The 15949-nt window shown below is 37.9% G+C and overlaps 2 protein-coding genes across 2 annotated transcripts in view; both read left to right on the forward strand.

Moving 5' to 3' along the window:
• The first annotated feature begins 6023 nt into the window (after positions 1-6023).
• Positions 6024-10046, forward strand: LOC111327209 (glutamine synthetase). Its single transcript, XM_022931337.2, has 4 exons — positions 6024-6525; positions 8206-8433; positions 9165-9331; positions 9663-10046. The coding sequence occupies exons 1-4, from the start codon at positions 6163-6165 to the stop codon at positions 9991-9993; spliced, it is 1089 nt and encodes a 362-aa protein (XP_022787072.2). The 5' UTR covers positions 6024-6162; the 3' UTR covers positions 9994-10046.
• A 1971-nt stretch (positions 10047-12017) lies between these two features.
• Positions 12018-15949, forward strand: part of LOC111327208 (sperm flagella and cilia-associated protein 2) — a 48577-nt gene continuing 44645 nt past the window's right edge. The window contains exons 1-4 of the mRNA XM_022931336.2: positions 12018-12173; positions 13333-13435; positions 13930-14011; positions 14368-14448. Of these exons, the coding sequence (XP_022787071.2) occupies positions 12116-12173; positions 13333-13435; positions 13930-14011; positions 14368-14448 (324 nt within the window). The 5' untranslated portion in view covers positions 12018-12115. The remainder of the gene's footprint in view (positions 12174-13332; positions 13436-13929; positions 14012-14367; positions 14449-15949) is intronic.

A 15949-nucleotide genomic window follows, 5' to 3' on the forward strand; every position in this document is an offset into this window, starting at 1 on the left:
CTTTGGTGACGGACCTCGTAAATATCGAAACCCGAGGAACGATGACGTTTTCGTCTCTAGAACAATGGTTTTTTGCGTTACCTAACCAATTTTTCGCTAAAAATAGTCAGTGAATGTAGCCAATCAAATGAAAAGCATTTTGCCACCCATATACCTGATTGGTTAGTCGAAATTCACCTTGAGGAAAAGTGGCGTGACACGAAAGGGCATTTTCAAAATGGCGTCTTCAAGCAAGCGACCGCGTGTGTGTTTCACGGCTGAAGAAGTAGCTGAAATTTGTGCTCGAGGCGATAGTGACCCTGAAAGTGATATTGATAGTCAGACTGGGGGAATTTCCAGCGGAGAAGAGTACGAATTAAACCAAGAAATCGAAGGAAACAGTGATTCAGAGGAAGAGTTGAGGTAAGGGATTGTGTAAACAACATGATGAAATGCACGCGTGTTGGAATTTAGTCACTATTTTGCCCATTTTGTACTTTCTTTCGCCCTCTTTACATGAAAAATACATTTCCATGACTTTTTCTAAAGTAGAAGTAAAGAAATAGAAGGATTTTACGCTGTTTTAACCATTTTTTCTAACATTTTTTACTACCATTGAATCAGATGATTTCTTTCCCGCAATGTGTAATGCGAGATGCCAAACATGTGTTTGCGAGAAAATACTCAAAAAGATATTTCTTGGTTATTTGGCCATTATTTTCCCTTCTTTTGCTGTAATATAATGTATATCTTACCTTTTCTTTTTTGAGAACCCTTTTGTAAGCGATTTTTATGGAGTGAGGATGTTTTATTTACACTAAACATTCTTTGTAACAATTCTGACTTCAATTGCAAATGCAAATGATTTTGTAATGGTTTCTAGAAAAGAAAAAGTAGGCAATGTTTGGAGAGAACTTGATGTAAAGCAGCCTAAGGCAATTGACCAGTATAATAACTACATGAATGCAGTAGATCGGTCTGATCAAATTCTTGCAAAGAACTGTGCTCTAAGAAAGTGTATGAGGTGGTGGAAGACATTATTTTTCCACATGATTGACATAGCTATTGTCAACAGTTTTATCTTGTTTCAACTTCATCGAGCAGAACACCCTGATGAAGAAGCACTCAAGCGCCCTAAAAAATTCGCAATTGCTGAGTATCGTGAGGAACTTGTGAGACAGCTAGCAGGCTTGGAAGAATATGGTCCTCCTCCAGTGTTCAAACCCCCAAAAAGGGATCCTGGAGAGTATGAAACAGCTCACATTATAAAGTTTTCTGACAAAAAGAGAAACTGCAAAGTTTGCTATGCAGCTACAAAGAAGGAGCTGAAAGTCAAGTCTTACTGTGATGCACCTCAATGCCAAGTTTTTCTGCACTGCTTACCAGATAAAAACTGCTTTGAAATATGGCACAGCAGGAACTATCATCTCAATCATTGACTTTATTATGACATTTCTGTTTGATTTAACTGTATTTTCGTTAGGTTAAGGCCCCTTGTGACCCCAAAGGTAGCGTCATAGCACTGGTTGGGGTTACACGATCCCCGTTTTCCACCAGGTGGTTTTTAGGGGTTTGCGTGTCCGGCTGTGATGCATGCAGATTTATTATTTTGTTAATGGCTGTCATTTTTGCATGGAAATCATTTTGAATGAGTGATTTTTAATTTTTGTTTAATTTGAATGCTCAATATGCACTTGTATAAGTCACATGCTTATGTATATAGTTAACCCAAAAAAGGCCTCAAGAGGGCACCCGAAAGATGTAACCATAACTTTTTAAATTCTTATTCAATTTCAATCAAATTTTCAGGAAAGATGCATTATATAATAGGGAAAAACTTTTCTTTTAACAGTTTTTAATGTGATATAAAGGAAGAAAGTTATTGAGTATTTACTCCAAAAATTTGTGTTGCGTGACAAAAATATTTGCATAAATTAGCATAAATTAATTAATTAAAAGTAATAATGAACAATTAACAACACTGTCTTGAAGTCCATTTATTTAGCTTTAAAATGACATATAGTAGGACAAAATTGGTTGAATGTAACTGGAGCTAGCCTTTCTTAACTAAAAGGGGTCAAAAATGGTCATTTTTAGGGCAGTCACCAACGAGTTAAATGCATTTGAAACAATGAAACTTTTACGAAATCTCTCAGTCTTGAAAACCGGGTTGAACATGCGTGACTTCCTGAGGTTATAACGCTTGGTATTTTGTGGTGGAGTAAATTCTTAAGCTTACTGTCTTTGTTTTCCAAAATGTTCTTAAAAAGTTTGTCGGTCAGGGCTTGTCTTCTGCCTGACAGAGTTACAAGTCCTGCCTTAACTAGCGCTTCGTCATAAGGAAAACATGGACAAATGATACGCATCGCCCTCTTTTGTACTCCCTTTAATTCACGAGAAAGATACACCAGTAGACTGTCACGAAAGAATGGGCAGGCATATTCAGTAATAGCGAATGCAGCTACGATAGAACTGTACCAATTCATCAGAACCTAGACCTGAGTGCTTTAACCGAGAGAGACAAAACAAGCGTTTCCTTGCCTTCTTAACACTGACTTCGGCAATATGAAATTGATGGTTCCATTTTAAGTCACTCGAAACATTTACACACCAAGGATCTTAGCATGCGAAACAACATCGATTTGGTTGTCATTAATAACAATAGGATCGAGATCGAGAGTCTCCTTTGTACTTAAACAAATCCTCATTTCCTTCCACTTCGTCTCGTTTAGCTGGAACTTGTCCGAAGCAGCACGCGAAGCAAAGGCGTCCACAACGGTTTGGATGTTGCTTGCTTATCCCTTAGGTATTATTTCAGAGATCGTAGAATCATCAACATACATCCATAGATCAAAACCTGGGATGTCAAGGTCATTGATCATAATTATGAATAGCGTCGCATAGAAGGGGAATAGCAAGTTGAAATGTCTCTGTTTAATTCGTCAATATACCCAATCAGACAAAACGCCAAATTAATCCTAGACTACGGGCAGACGACTCGTGTAGTAATTGTTTTACTGAAAAAAATAGTTGTCGAGTGCCGCTGCCATCCGCCAAAACTGTTACGTCGAGCAAACTTCCATTGTCGCGTAGGTTTACTAGAGTCAACTGTCGTGAAAAGAGCAACTTTTCCACCGATCGAAGAAGATTCACCGTTCTAAAGATAACCATTTGAAAGATTCCCTGTTTTAAGGATTCCCTGTTTTAAAGAATCCTCGTTTTAAAGATTCCCCGTTTTAAAGATTCCTCGTTTTAAAGATCCCCTGTTTTAAAGATTCTTCGTTTTAATTATTTCTGCTTTAAAGATTCCCGCCTTTAAAGACCATTTTAAAGTTCGCACTTTTTAATATTTTCCATTCTTAACATTCCCGCTTTTAAAGCCCATTTTAAAGTTCTCGCTTTTAAAAAATTCCCCAGTTTAAGATTCCCCATTCTCCGTTCCCATTCTCCGTTCCCATTCTCCGTTCCCATTCTCCGTTCCCATTCTCCGTTCCCCGTTCGATATTTTAATGATAGCTCGAAATTTGTCACGCTCGACTATTTTATCGCGAAATCTTTACATCGAATAAAAACTAGCTTTGGTCTCTTACGGAAAAGTGAGTGATGTAACTAAAGAATAATCCATTTATCTGATTATTTCAATGACGAGATCAAGAGTCCAAAAAGAAGTGGCTCGAAAACTTTTTCTTGTGGCACACATGACCTTGGCTTCACCAGGCCGGATCTTATTTCAAATCAACTGACTTAGTTATTACTTGCCTTTGATTGCCTTTGGCTGAAAACCAAAGCAAAACTAGGACCGAAAACACGCAAAACTTGTGAATGTTCTGATTACGGAAGAAAATAAATATAGCGCCGAGAGTGACAAAAGTTCGTGGTTCGCCCAACCTTCAAAGAACTGCGAAGATTATGAGTTCCCCTTGGTTTCATGCATACTCGGTTAAAGAAAACGTGCAAGTTGAAGCTAACTGGGGAAAACGTGACTGGAAAACTACATCGGGGTGTACCTCGAGGGGACCGTTGGGATTTGCTGTGTTCATCTTTTTATCGTTTTGCGGTATACTTTTAAAAACTAGTTTCTGATATTTTGTTATTTGTCGAACAAAATAAGCAATACTCCCGATTTATTCTACCCGTACTCGTTCACAAACAATGAAATCGAAATTTTCAATACCGCACTCAGCAACGAGCTGAGCCTCATGCAACATTGAAATTTCTCGTTGATTGTTAGTGAACTCGTGTTGGTAAATCCCGCTGACTTACTCAGTGAATGCGTTAACCCGTAAATAAACATTATTTGATTGACCCCAGGTCGTGTTGATTTTTTATTACAAATGACTTCTGGACCTCTACCACACGCACTATCGGCAAGCCAAAGACCGGCGCGTGGTAAAGATGAAGGAAACCAGACCAGGTGAATCCTGAGACTCTTTTATATCGGTATCCAGAACCCCCCAAGTCCCCTTCATCCACTTTATTTCCCGCGAACGGCCTTTTGTCTGTCGTAAAATGGTGGCTCACATCGTGAACCTGGTGTTGACCCATTTCTCCGAGAAGGCGTGAGATGTTCAAAAGACCAAAAGGTAAGTTTTGAGAGAATTCCGTGAAATTTTGTCCGAACTTTGATTGAAAAATGAGGAACAAAACAGTGTCGGTATTTTTTAGTTAAGTATTTTTGGAAAGTTAAACGCGGCCTTCAAACCTTCTACTTGCCGATTAATTTTGCATTTTAGAAATAATCGATCTTTGTAGCATGAAAATATTTCAAATATCCGGTCACTGTGTTGTCACTAAAATCACGCAACACACATTCCAGGTCATTCTATTCTTCCAAAAATTTCGCAAGTACATTACATTAAATTTCGCAATCGAAACCCCTTCTAAAATTTGCAATTTCCTAATTTATTTATTCTGGAAAAGATCAAAGTTTACTCTCACCTGTAATACGTAAACACTGGTTCGCAATGAATAAATCGTTGAAATCGCGCAGATACGTCGAAACGCGGAACAAAGGTGTTTGAATTTGCGAGACACTCAGAGATCTAATTTTTTAGGGGTCTGAGTTTTCGTGACATCCTTTCGGGGAATTCTTCTCATGATTAAAATGCAGTTTCAAGACAAAGTAAATGCACATTCTTAAGCGCGGATTTGTACATAAATCTAGAGAAGAGAAGAGTACTCGTGGAAAATAATATTTGAAAAGAAGCATGGCGAACAAGTAAATAAAATAAATAACCGCCGAGGTGTGCTGAAGCTATCTCAGCGTAGTCCGTACCTGACCTATCTTGTAGAGTCGTTTCAAATTTTACTAGCAGGAATCTGCGCAACAAAATTAGCCGTATCATACATACATACATACATAGTTTATTTGGTAACGCAGGTTAGTTACTGGCAGCATTAAGCTGATGTGGACCTGCGATAAATCTAACTTCCTCAAGATTTGTTCTCACATCATCCATGCTGAGTATTTCGAGTAAAAGAGCAACAAACTGAATCGAACGTGATGCTGTTTTAATTACTTGTTTCCGGAGGAACCTGCTTTTAATCAGCTGATTCTTGTGAGAAATGCCACAACAAGAAATCTCGCCAAAATAATTAAAGGGAAGGATTTGCTACTGATGCCAACTATCGAATACCGAAGATTTTTGAAAAAGAGCCGTGACTTTAGGGTGAAACTGTGACGCCATTCCAAATTTACACTAACCATGTGGAAGAATAAATTACTGAAATCTTGCCAACATTGATCACGTGAAAGACACGCAAAACTCCCACATCGCATAGTCACGCCACAATCGTATTGGAGGTCTACCGATAGGAACTTGGTGTGATTTTCATCTGTCCGTTTTTCCTTATAAATCAAGCGAACAGTTCTTATCAATGGTCATTTAACAAAGAGATCTATTAGAAACCTTTTCAAATTTCTCCTCAACAGGCCATATTTAAAATATGAACTTTGCCCGGTAACATTCTGCCACGCAACCGGTTTTTACCGAATTCCGGTTAGCTGACCCGCACGTGACCAGCGATAACAATAGTCAAAGTTCATACATCGGGCTTTGTTACAAATTTTCGTTTCCTAGCGCGGGAATTCAGAGTTGATTGTGTACAGCATTGTTCGACTGTCTCCGTCAACTGTGTGCTATTTTACGTTTAAATTTCCAGGGTTATCTTTGAGGCAGGAAGATGACCGAAAGCAACCCTCTTCTCGATAAATACATGAGCCTCGATCAAGGTGAGCGAGTCCAAGTTCTGTACGTGTGGATCGACGGCACCGGCGAAAATCTTCGATGTAAAACCAAGACCGTAGAAAATGAACCGGTCACTCCTGAAGACCTTCCAATCTGGAACTTTGACGGCTCGAGCACTTATCAAGCCGAAGGCTGTAACAGCGATGTATATCTACATCCACGTGCATTATTCAGAGATCCTTTCAGACGGGGAAAGAATAAAATTGCACTCTGCGATACGTACAACTTCGATCACAAACCTGGCGTGTCCAACAACAGATTACCTTGTATAAATGCAATGAATCATGCAGATGTCAAGGTAAGGAATTGTTTAGAGGTTATTTAAACGCGTTGTGCTTCGTCCGATCCAATTGAGTCGAGAGAAGCTTTGCGTAATGCCGTTCGTCGGGCATTTGAGTCTTGTCCTTCCTCGTGTTCGATCGAACATGTGGCATGGTCTGAACTTTGACTTTCTAAATGCTTTGCCGACCGAGGAGATTTTAGAGTGACTGGCAACACAGACGCGATTTTAGATATGACTAATTTTGCTTTCGATCGGGATTTATGTTACCTCTATATGCGATTAACTGGTCGGAAAGGAAATGGAATTGAAGCAGAAGGAAATTCCTGTGAGATGACTTAGACCAGTAGACCTGCTTTATTGTGTAATGAGAGGAACAATAGACAGTTGTACGCTTTTCTCCCTTCCCCTTTCAAAGTCATCTCTTCAAAAATTACTCGAGTTTTCCGAAATTTGGATTCGCCGAATTGAAGTAAGTTAAGGAAACATTTGTCAAGAAACTGTCGAATAGACGAGCAATATTTATTCACGGGCGTGTTTCGCAGGTCTCGGCAGTTACAAATGTATCTTTCATGAGGACTTTGGAATTTGCAAATTTACATTTTATTTGCCAACGTGTCTGCTTGAGCCTCCCATCTCATATGATCTGCAATTCAAAAGCATATATTTCGCAACTCTCTATTTAAAAAACAAAAATCTTTTTTTTACAAAGCACAGAAAATAATTGCTTTAGTCATACAAAATAAAGGCGTGCTCGAATCGATTTACTTCCCGCCTCTTTGAGCAGACAACATTGACATTGACATTCCCGCTAATTCTGGAAATGGAATGTCAGCCATGGGTCGCGAACGCTGGGGTTATGATATTTATTTGGCTTTTCATCAGCTTTGGTGAAAGCAGCTTGAAAGTTGAGAAAAATGGCAAAAAGTATGAAATGTTGTAATATTAAGATACAAGAGGCTAGACAATCCAGAAGGAAGCTGTGTTTAGGACCTAATCAATTTCCCTTCTTTTAATTTGGTTCACTTGACTCAAAAGTTTCTCTCTGCACAGAAGACATGTTTAACTTCTTAGTGGTAAGAAAACTCTCTGACAACCTTTCTAACCCTGGCAGATCATAGTGATGAAGTCCTCATGAAGGATATAAACCATTACACTGGGTAGATGAGCTCACAATTCTTTGTTCATGTCATTCATGGAATGTGTCAGTGTTGGGTTGATCCCAACATATTGCTGTACATTAATTTCAGGACATATTGGAATGACATATGATAATCTGATGCTCTGATTGGTGCAAGCATACCTTAATGCTGTGATCTGAATGGTTTGAGTTATATAACCTAATGCAGCAATCTGATTGGTGCAAAATACATGCACAAATGTGGTGATCTAGCTAGCAACATGCCACTCAATATGCTAACAGAGTTATTAAAAAAAAAAACTCAAAACTGGAGATCTCCTGTTGAGGATGCCAATCTCCGACCTCTTAATTTTGCTCTACCACCTCTGCATTCTGCTTTAAGCAAATTTGATTTAGGAATGTGTCACTGTTTTTTCTTGTTTTCCAGTGCTGTGGGAAAATGTTAAAGGTCTATCTTTATATTTAGGTTTTATTTTAAAAGTATTTTTAAGTGATTCATTTTATGGTTTTGCACAGTCTAGCCTTTAATCTTGATTAAACACTTCAACCACATTTAGGCAGCCATCCCATGGTTTGGTATTGAACAAGAATACACTCTGTTAGACAAGGATGGACACCCTCTAGGCTGGCCCAAGGGAGGTTTTCCAGGACCACAAGGACCCTACTATTGTGCTGTTGGTACAGGAAAGGTTTTTGGCCGAGACGTTGTAGAAGCTCACTACCGAGCTTGTTTGTATGCTGGTGTTAAGATTGCTGGAACTAATGCTGAAGTCATGCCAGCACAGGTTAGAAAACATGTTGGTAAAAGAAAAGACCTTGTGTCTTCATCTCTGACATGTATGCACTTTAACCAGTCAGAGTTATTATGAGTGAGAAGGATTTAGAGTCATTTATTTGATTGACAAAGTAGTTGTCAAAGTAATAGTTATTGGTATGTCTTATTCATCAGTTTTCCAAGAAACATGCTTGTGGTCATAATCTCTTATTTGCAGAGATTAGATTCATAGTTTTTAAATTTTTTTGCAAAAAGAGTGAGTAGCAGTTTGGTAATTCCTTGAGGTATTTATGTGTCAGTCAATTTAAAGCTTTAACATCCCCCTTCCCTCTAGGCATTTGAACTTTTGAGGATTGGTTTGTTCAAATGCCCCACTTAAGTGCTGGATATAATCATCAATTTTTTTGTAAAAGGTAAGATCAACAACAATGACTTTCTTGTGAACCTTTTCTTCTCAGCCCTCCGCTTGTGGGAATGAACTCTTTCCCTTTTATCACCTCAGTATCAAAAGATAAAGCATTTATATTCCTCTGGAAAGTTTGACAGTTCTGGTTCAAATTCAGTACCCCATCTAGGCAAAGTTCAAATCTCCCACCCCCTGGGCATGGAGGACAGTCTAATGCCATTGGGTTGCCTGGAGAATGGGGAGGGGAGGGCTGGTGTGGATGCTTCAAATTTACTGGCACATTATCAAGATCATTGAAGATTGATCTTGACTGTATTCTTGTGTTAACCTTGCAGTGGGAATATCAAGTGGGTCCATGTGAAGGAATCAGCATGGGTGATCAGCTCTGGGTATCAAGATATCTTCTTCATCGTGTGGCTGAAGATTTTGGTTACAAAGTATCCTTTGACCCTAAACCCATGCCAGGGGACTGGAATGGAGCTGGTGCACACACTAACTACAGGTGAGAAGTTTTTGTGTACCTAAAAGGCTATTTGGCTAAGTATGATGTTGAACAAATGAACAGCCTTATGTTAGTATGGGGTAGCACTGCAGACAAGCACATTAGAATAAATATACATATAAAAGCAACAGTCAGTTCTTTGAAGGTTTGAAAGTGACTTAGAAACCATTAGCTTTGTGCATAACTGTTTATTCTTGTTAATTCTCAGTCAACCTCATGGGAATGTCCTTCACAGTTACACAGACTTTTCACTTAACATCTTAGTCCCCATGGGGAATACATGGGAATTGAGATGGATTAGTGAACTAATTAGGGACCTTGTATTTTACAGTACACTTGCCATGAGAGAAGAAGGTGGAATAAGTGCAATCTACGAGGCCATTGAAAAGCTCTCCTTGCTCCATGACTATCACATCAGTATGTATGATCCAAAGGGGGGAGAGGACAATAAACGTCGTTTGACAGGTCGCCATGAGACAGCTAGTATTGAGCACTTCTCTCACGGTGTGGCTAACCGTGGAGCTAGCGTAAGAATTCCCCGTCAGTGTGCTGAGGATGGCTATGGATACCTGGAGGACAGGCGCCCTGCCTCCAACTGTGATCCATACAGAGTAACAGAGGCCATCGTGAGAACAACTATCTTGGGCCACAAAAAGGAGTAATAGCTTAATAGCATGTAATGTAGTTATCATTTAATAAACTTGGAAAGCTGGAATGCTTAATTTGGGTTATCTTCCTCAGTTAAACAAGAGACAGCAAGGGCTCTCCAGACAAAAATCGCAACTCTTTAAGTTAAAAAATTTTCTTTTTTGTGTTTGTGTAGGAAAAAGATCTAATACCTAAATTGTCAAGATTCTAATAATATAATTGTACATTGCCGCTCTATGTAGGAGACACTGGAAAAATACTCCAATACCTGTAGCATTTACTTAAAAGCCGCTAAGTATTTTTGATTAAACAATGTAATAATGTAATTTCATTAGTTTTCATGAATGGGTTATTAAAGTACTTGCTGGTATCTGACCTGATTTTTAGTCATGGCTCCATACACCCAAGGCTTTCACTGTATTCCTGTATTTATATGATGTAAGAATTCTTCCACGTTTGCCACACAAGTGATGTTTTCACAATTTAAACACTTACTGTTGCAATGAGCTTGCCTCAATCAATCTTCTTGGGACTTGAAAGGTTGAGTTTTGACATTTATTGTTTCAAAAATTGCTTGGAGGTTTAGATTTGACTGCTTTGAATATTTTATTTTTATTAGACTGCATGGTGTGGGTGAGGGAAAGGGGATGGGGTTGGAGAGTTGAAAGGTGAATACCTTGGTGTAATTATGGATCCAAGGTTACCTTGAAAATAATTTATTTTAACTTAGCTTAATTAACCCTTTAACTCCTTGAAGTGATTAACATGTAACTTCTCCCATTAACATCCATACATCATCCAGCAAACAGGTAATGAGAATACTGAGACTTATCAGGTAGAAGTTAACTTGATCTGATAACAAATTCTGGTAACTAATTTACAAGGAAATGTGTAGCAACTAGAAGGGAGAATTAAAAATCAGATTATGGGAGTTAGTGTTGGAATGCATCAAAACTAGCAAAGGAAATCTATAATTACAAAGTTAAATGCCTTTTTTTCCAGAGGTTAGGTTTTAAGGGACTAAATGTAATGTTGGAAATTACTATTGATTTTTCTTTTGTACAATAGTTTGTTCTGTCAGCAAAGGGGTGCAAAGGAAATCTTAAATAAGCTTAAAATTGTGTTGAACATTCAATGCTTTGGTCAGTGGCAAGGTTTCTGAGCCTTGTCTTAAATGTCAAACTGACTTTTTTTATATTTCTGATAGTGAAGTACCAAATTCAACTTGGGTTGCAAAGGGCTTAAAGACTAATGAATCAATTCTCAAAAATCTCCCCAAAACTGCATTGGGACCGGTTGATATGTAGTTCCAGTGTTGGCGATTTAGGGCCCCTGGTCCAAGTACATTGGATAATATGGACCCTCTGGACTAAATCCACCAGATGATATGGACCCCCCTCGGGCTGAGTAGATGTCTGTATAACAGTTTTCTCTCCATTATGAAATTTTCCTGTAAAGTCACGTAAACGTTCTTTCAACCCTCTTGATTCTGGTCAGAGAATCCTCATTGTTGAATGCACCACACAATTTCATACTTGGTTAAAGATTTCCTTTGCACCCCTAGCTGGATTGGCGGGTCCAAATCCGCCGTGAGAACGCACAGGGGCATCCCTTGGATCCCTTACGATGACCAATTTACATTATTGAATCAGTTGGGTTTAATACGAACCAACAAATTGTCCAACTCCCAGTTGGCTTGTTAGCTCTGTTGGTAGAGCACTGCACTGGTATCACAGAGGCCATTGGTTCAAATCCGTACGGTCCCGAATTTGTCTTTCAGGTCTTTGCTTTCAAACATTCCAAATTGCCTTGTTACCCCCTCAGAAAGTCATGCCTCCCGAAACTAAACTGAAATTTCGGGCAACTTGACTCAGGTTTCGGGGAACAAGACTTCGGGCGAGATGACTCGGGCGACTCGACCGGTTACCCACGCAGCACCACAGATTCTCTAGAAACTTGTACTCCCTTTACCCCCTGGATCTGTCCGAGGGTTGGTTGAGCTATGGCTGGTCTGGGCCTAAGTGTGCTGTTCCCTTGGTAACCTCTCTCGCTGTTGACAGTAGAAATGGCGGATTATTTTGGCGTGAGAGACCAGAGGTGTGTTTGAACGTCCTTCAGAGCGTCTTAAGGAACAAAATGACTGATATATTGTGTCGGTGGCTTAACGAAGATGTTAAACTGAGCAGAATTATAGGTGAGTTTCTGAAAATCGGTGTCTAAAAGGTGCAGCATACATGGGTACAATGGGGAGAGCTAGTAACGAGCAGAGGATGTAGATATGCTTGTCTGAAATTAAAGCAGCCGAAAAGAAGTGTTGCGTCGTCAAATTCTTCCAAAATAAGGACATAACTCGAATTCTTTGTAACTAAAACATTGTAAGATGCCATGTTACATAAAATTATTTGATAATTTTGGTTTATGTATTTTAAAACAACTTCTGCTAAAACGATTCCAAGGCTCAAAAGTCTTAAGGTTACGATTCAAATACTCCAGTGTTTTACTTGATTTTTTTAAGCTGAATGTACCTAGAGTTTAATAGAATTGGGATCTCTATAGATTTTCCGGTGATATTTGAAGACGAAACAAATTTAGTAGCTGCTCTATCTCTTTTAGGAAAATAAAATGAGTTTAAATTGTTAGATGCCAACTACAAGTGCAGGGGCTGGAACAATACATGATACAGACTATAGATAACAGTTCATACAGCAACTTTATTGTTATTCATTGTTTGTCACCTAATGCCGAGGTTTTTTTGTACAAAAATCTCTACCTATACGCGCACAGGGTAACACTGTAAGGTGTGAAAAATAACACTGATTCGAAGTCTGATAATTTTCTGTAGGTGGTTATGGTGGATGTTTCTTAGTTTGCATTCTGTGTGTAGCCATTTTCAATATACCTGATTTTCTCCTTACCTGCATTATTTGTAGCCTTACTTTAGATATGAAATGGAAGATTTCAAACATGCTACTGATGGCAAATTGACATGCTTAGATTTTGGGAAGGCACTTGCAAATTACAATATATTTTATGAGTTACTACCTTAAAATGTTTCAAAAACAAAATACGTACATTAGATTTAGTTACACTAATGGATAATGGATGCAAGTGCTGTCATCTTTGTAATTCATAGATACATTTGTCATACTGTAAATATTGATATCATTTATACTTACGCTTATATTTAAATATTTTTACCTTAATTTATATTTATTTATGTTGTGTCCCCTAATTAGCACAGGTTTCTAACCTAAGCTAGGAGGTTTCTTTAGACACCTTAATAAAGTTTCAGCATCATCATCAAATATTTATTTTTTCTATTTTAATGATTTGTCCTTACTTGTTAAATTTAGAGCCCATAAACATTGCCAAGGAGTTTGCTACTGGTTACTTGCTTGGGGAACTCTTAAATAAACATGGCTTACAGGAGGACTTCTCCTCCTTCTCTCAGAACACGTAAGCATTGGACTTGTGTTGATATGGACAGTTAATCTGTGAAACAATATTCTGCCTTTCTAAACCTTATTAGGTTGCAATTTTTAACATTTGTCATATAAATGATTGCTATTATGTGTAGAGATACAACAACTAGTGTAGATTTGAGTTCTCCTTGAGCCTTTTGTATTTACTTTTAATGATATTCAGTGGATGCAATCAAGGTACATCATATTGTACATTAAACTTTGATTTTAATATGAGATATTGAAGAACATTTCAATTTGTAATGTATAGTTGACAATGAGTACTGATAGCATGCTTGAATTTTTATCAACATTTTTTTGAAGTATTTAGGGATGTTTAAGGGAGACCTGCTGTTTATATAGGCTGTTCCTTCAATTAATCATAGCCTGCATTTTCATCTGTCAGCTTCAAGTTTAACACCTTTTCAAACTTAGCTTTATATCAATAAAGTAGTATTGTAGCTAATTTCATGTTAACTATTTTCAAAGCACCTCTGATTCAAAACTTCATAATTTCACACGGCTGGAACCAACCCTAAAGTTGTTAGAAGTTCCCTACGATACGAATGTGGTAAGTAACTTGCATTTTTTCATTTACTTGGTATAAATTCATGATGTTTATCTTTCTAGTGTTCTAAAAAGTACAGCAACTTGTGTTGTTCAAATGAAGAAATAAAATTGTTGAAAAATACAGAGTATTAATTTTGTAGTTTGAATTTGGAAATTGATTTCTTCTTAGTATATGATATTATTATGTAACTCCACAATTTATATTAAACAAATGTACTGCAAGTTATTATTCACAACCAATGAAATACATGTGAAAACATAAACTTAATCTAATTCTAACTTAAGGTAGTCAGTGCTCCAATCTTAGTGACACAACTTTTAGCAGCCTTTGACACTGATGCACTTTGTTTTCCTTAGGCACAAGCTATTATGAGTGAGAATCACAGTGCTATCACAAGACTGATGTACCAACTCTTTATAGCACTTGGAAAGAAATCTGTGAGTACCTTAAAATAAGTAATGCCACTAGCATCATCAGGGTTGTTGCTAAGTGCAGGTTGCCAGCTGGCGATTGCTCATTAAAGCACAACAGGCACTTCTAAGGTTACGCACTTACATTTGTTTGATATCAAATGCTGATTAATCATCTAATTGAAATTTTTTTATGCCTGAGTAACCTGAGCATTTGTGACCCTAGCACAACTAATATAATTGAAATAAACATTGTTTTGAGCACTTGGTAATATCATGATTTCTTTCTGTTTCTTTTATCCACCATTTTGTAAACAAGAAGCTTAATGTAGGCTCAGCATTAAAAAGTTGGTGAATGATTGGCAACAAAATGTGGTTACTAGGTTGGGTCTATAATTGCAGGCCAAAAATTCCCCTTCTAAAAGAAGAAAGCACAAAGCACCTTCATGTACTTTGAAGCACTATCTTTAAGCTCAGACTCACTTGAAGTGTTAGCCGGCAGCCCTATTTGTTACATATATTACAAACTTATATCATTATTTCTTGTTCAAATTTTTGTATTTTATACCAGTTACTAAGCCACATGTTAGGAGCAAGGAAAATTTTGATGGGTTCCTTGTTCCCTAAAATAATTTCCTCTCAAGAATTATTTTTGGGCTTACGGTAATTTGTGAAACAAAATGAAGGGAAACAAAACAAAACAAGGTTTGCAGACAATTTCTTTAGGCGCTCTGCTCCCGAAAATTGTTTTGCTAGGTAATGCAAATTAAGACAGGCTTACAGACACGACAATAAATTATTCCCTCTCTACGAAACTGTTTCTGCTAGATACATTGTTTTGCAAAATACCAATAACAGCCGGCTTATGGTATTTTGCAAAATGAAACGAAATGAAACAAAACAAGGTTCGCAGACAATTTCTTCAGGCGCTCTGCTCCCGAAAATTGTCTTGCTAGATAAAGCAAAGACAGGCTTACAGACGCAACAAGAAAATTAATTATTCCCTCTCTTTGAAAGCTGTTCTTGCTAGATGCCTTGTTTAGCAGAATACCAATAATGGCCAGCTTATGGTATTTTGCGAAACAAAACAAAACGAAACAAGGTTCATAGACAATTTCTTTAGGCGCTTTGTTCCCGAAAATTGTCTTACTAGATGAAGCAAAGACAGGCTTACAGCTGTCCAACACTGAACATTGCTTTCCAATGGTAGGATGCCCAAGCAAACCAAAGGATGGCAGCTTGAACGCCATGTTCGCTGAAAAACTACAAGTTTTCCACCAAATCTGATACATGTGACTTAGAACGGAAGTGTCATGCATTCTCTCGTGTGAGAATGAATAGTAAATAATTGTACACCAGGACAAGAAAGAACAAGAGTCACAAAATATAAATTGTTGATAACCTATCGACTGGACTAAGCCTCTGGCAAAAATTGAAAATATTTTGTAGGTTTTAATAACAATATACAATACATACGTACTGGTAGACATTCTATAGCAATGTCAAAGGAGGGGGGCTTTGAGAATTT

The sequence above is a fragment of the Stylophora pistillata genome, chromosome 11 (assembly GCF_964205215.1).
Source record: "Stylophora pistillata chromosome 11, jaStyPist1.2, whole genome shotgun sequence".
NCBI lineage: Eukaryota > Metazoa > Cnidaria > Anthozoa > Scleractinia > Pocilloporidae > Stylophora > Stylophora pistillata.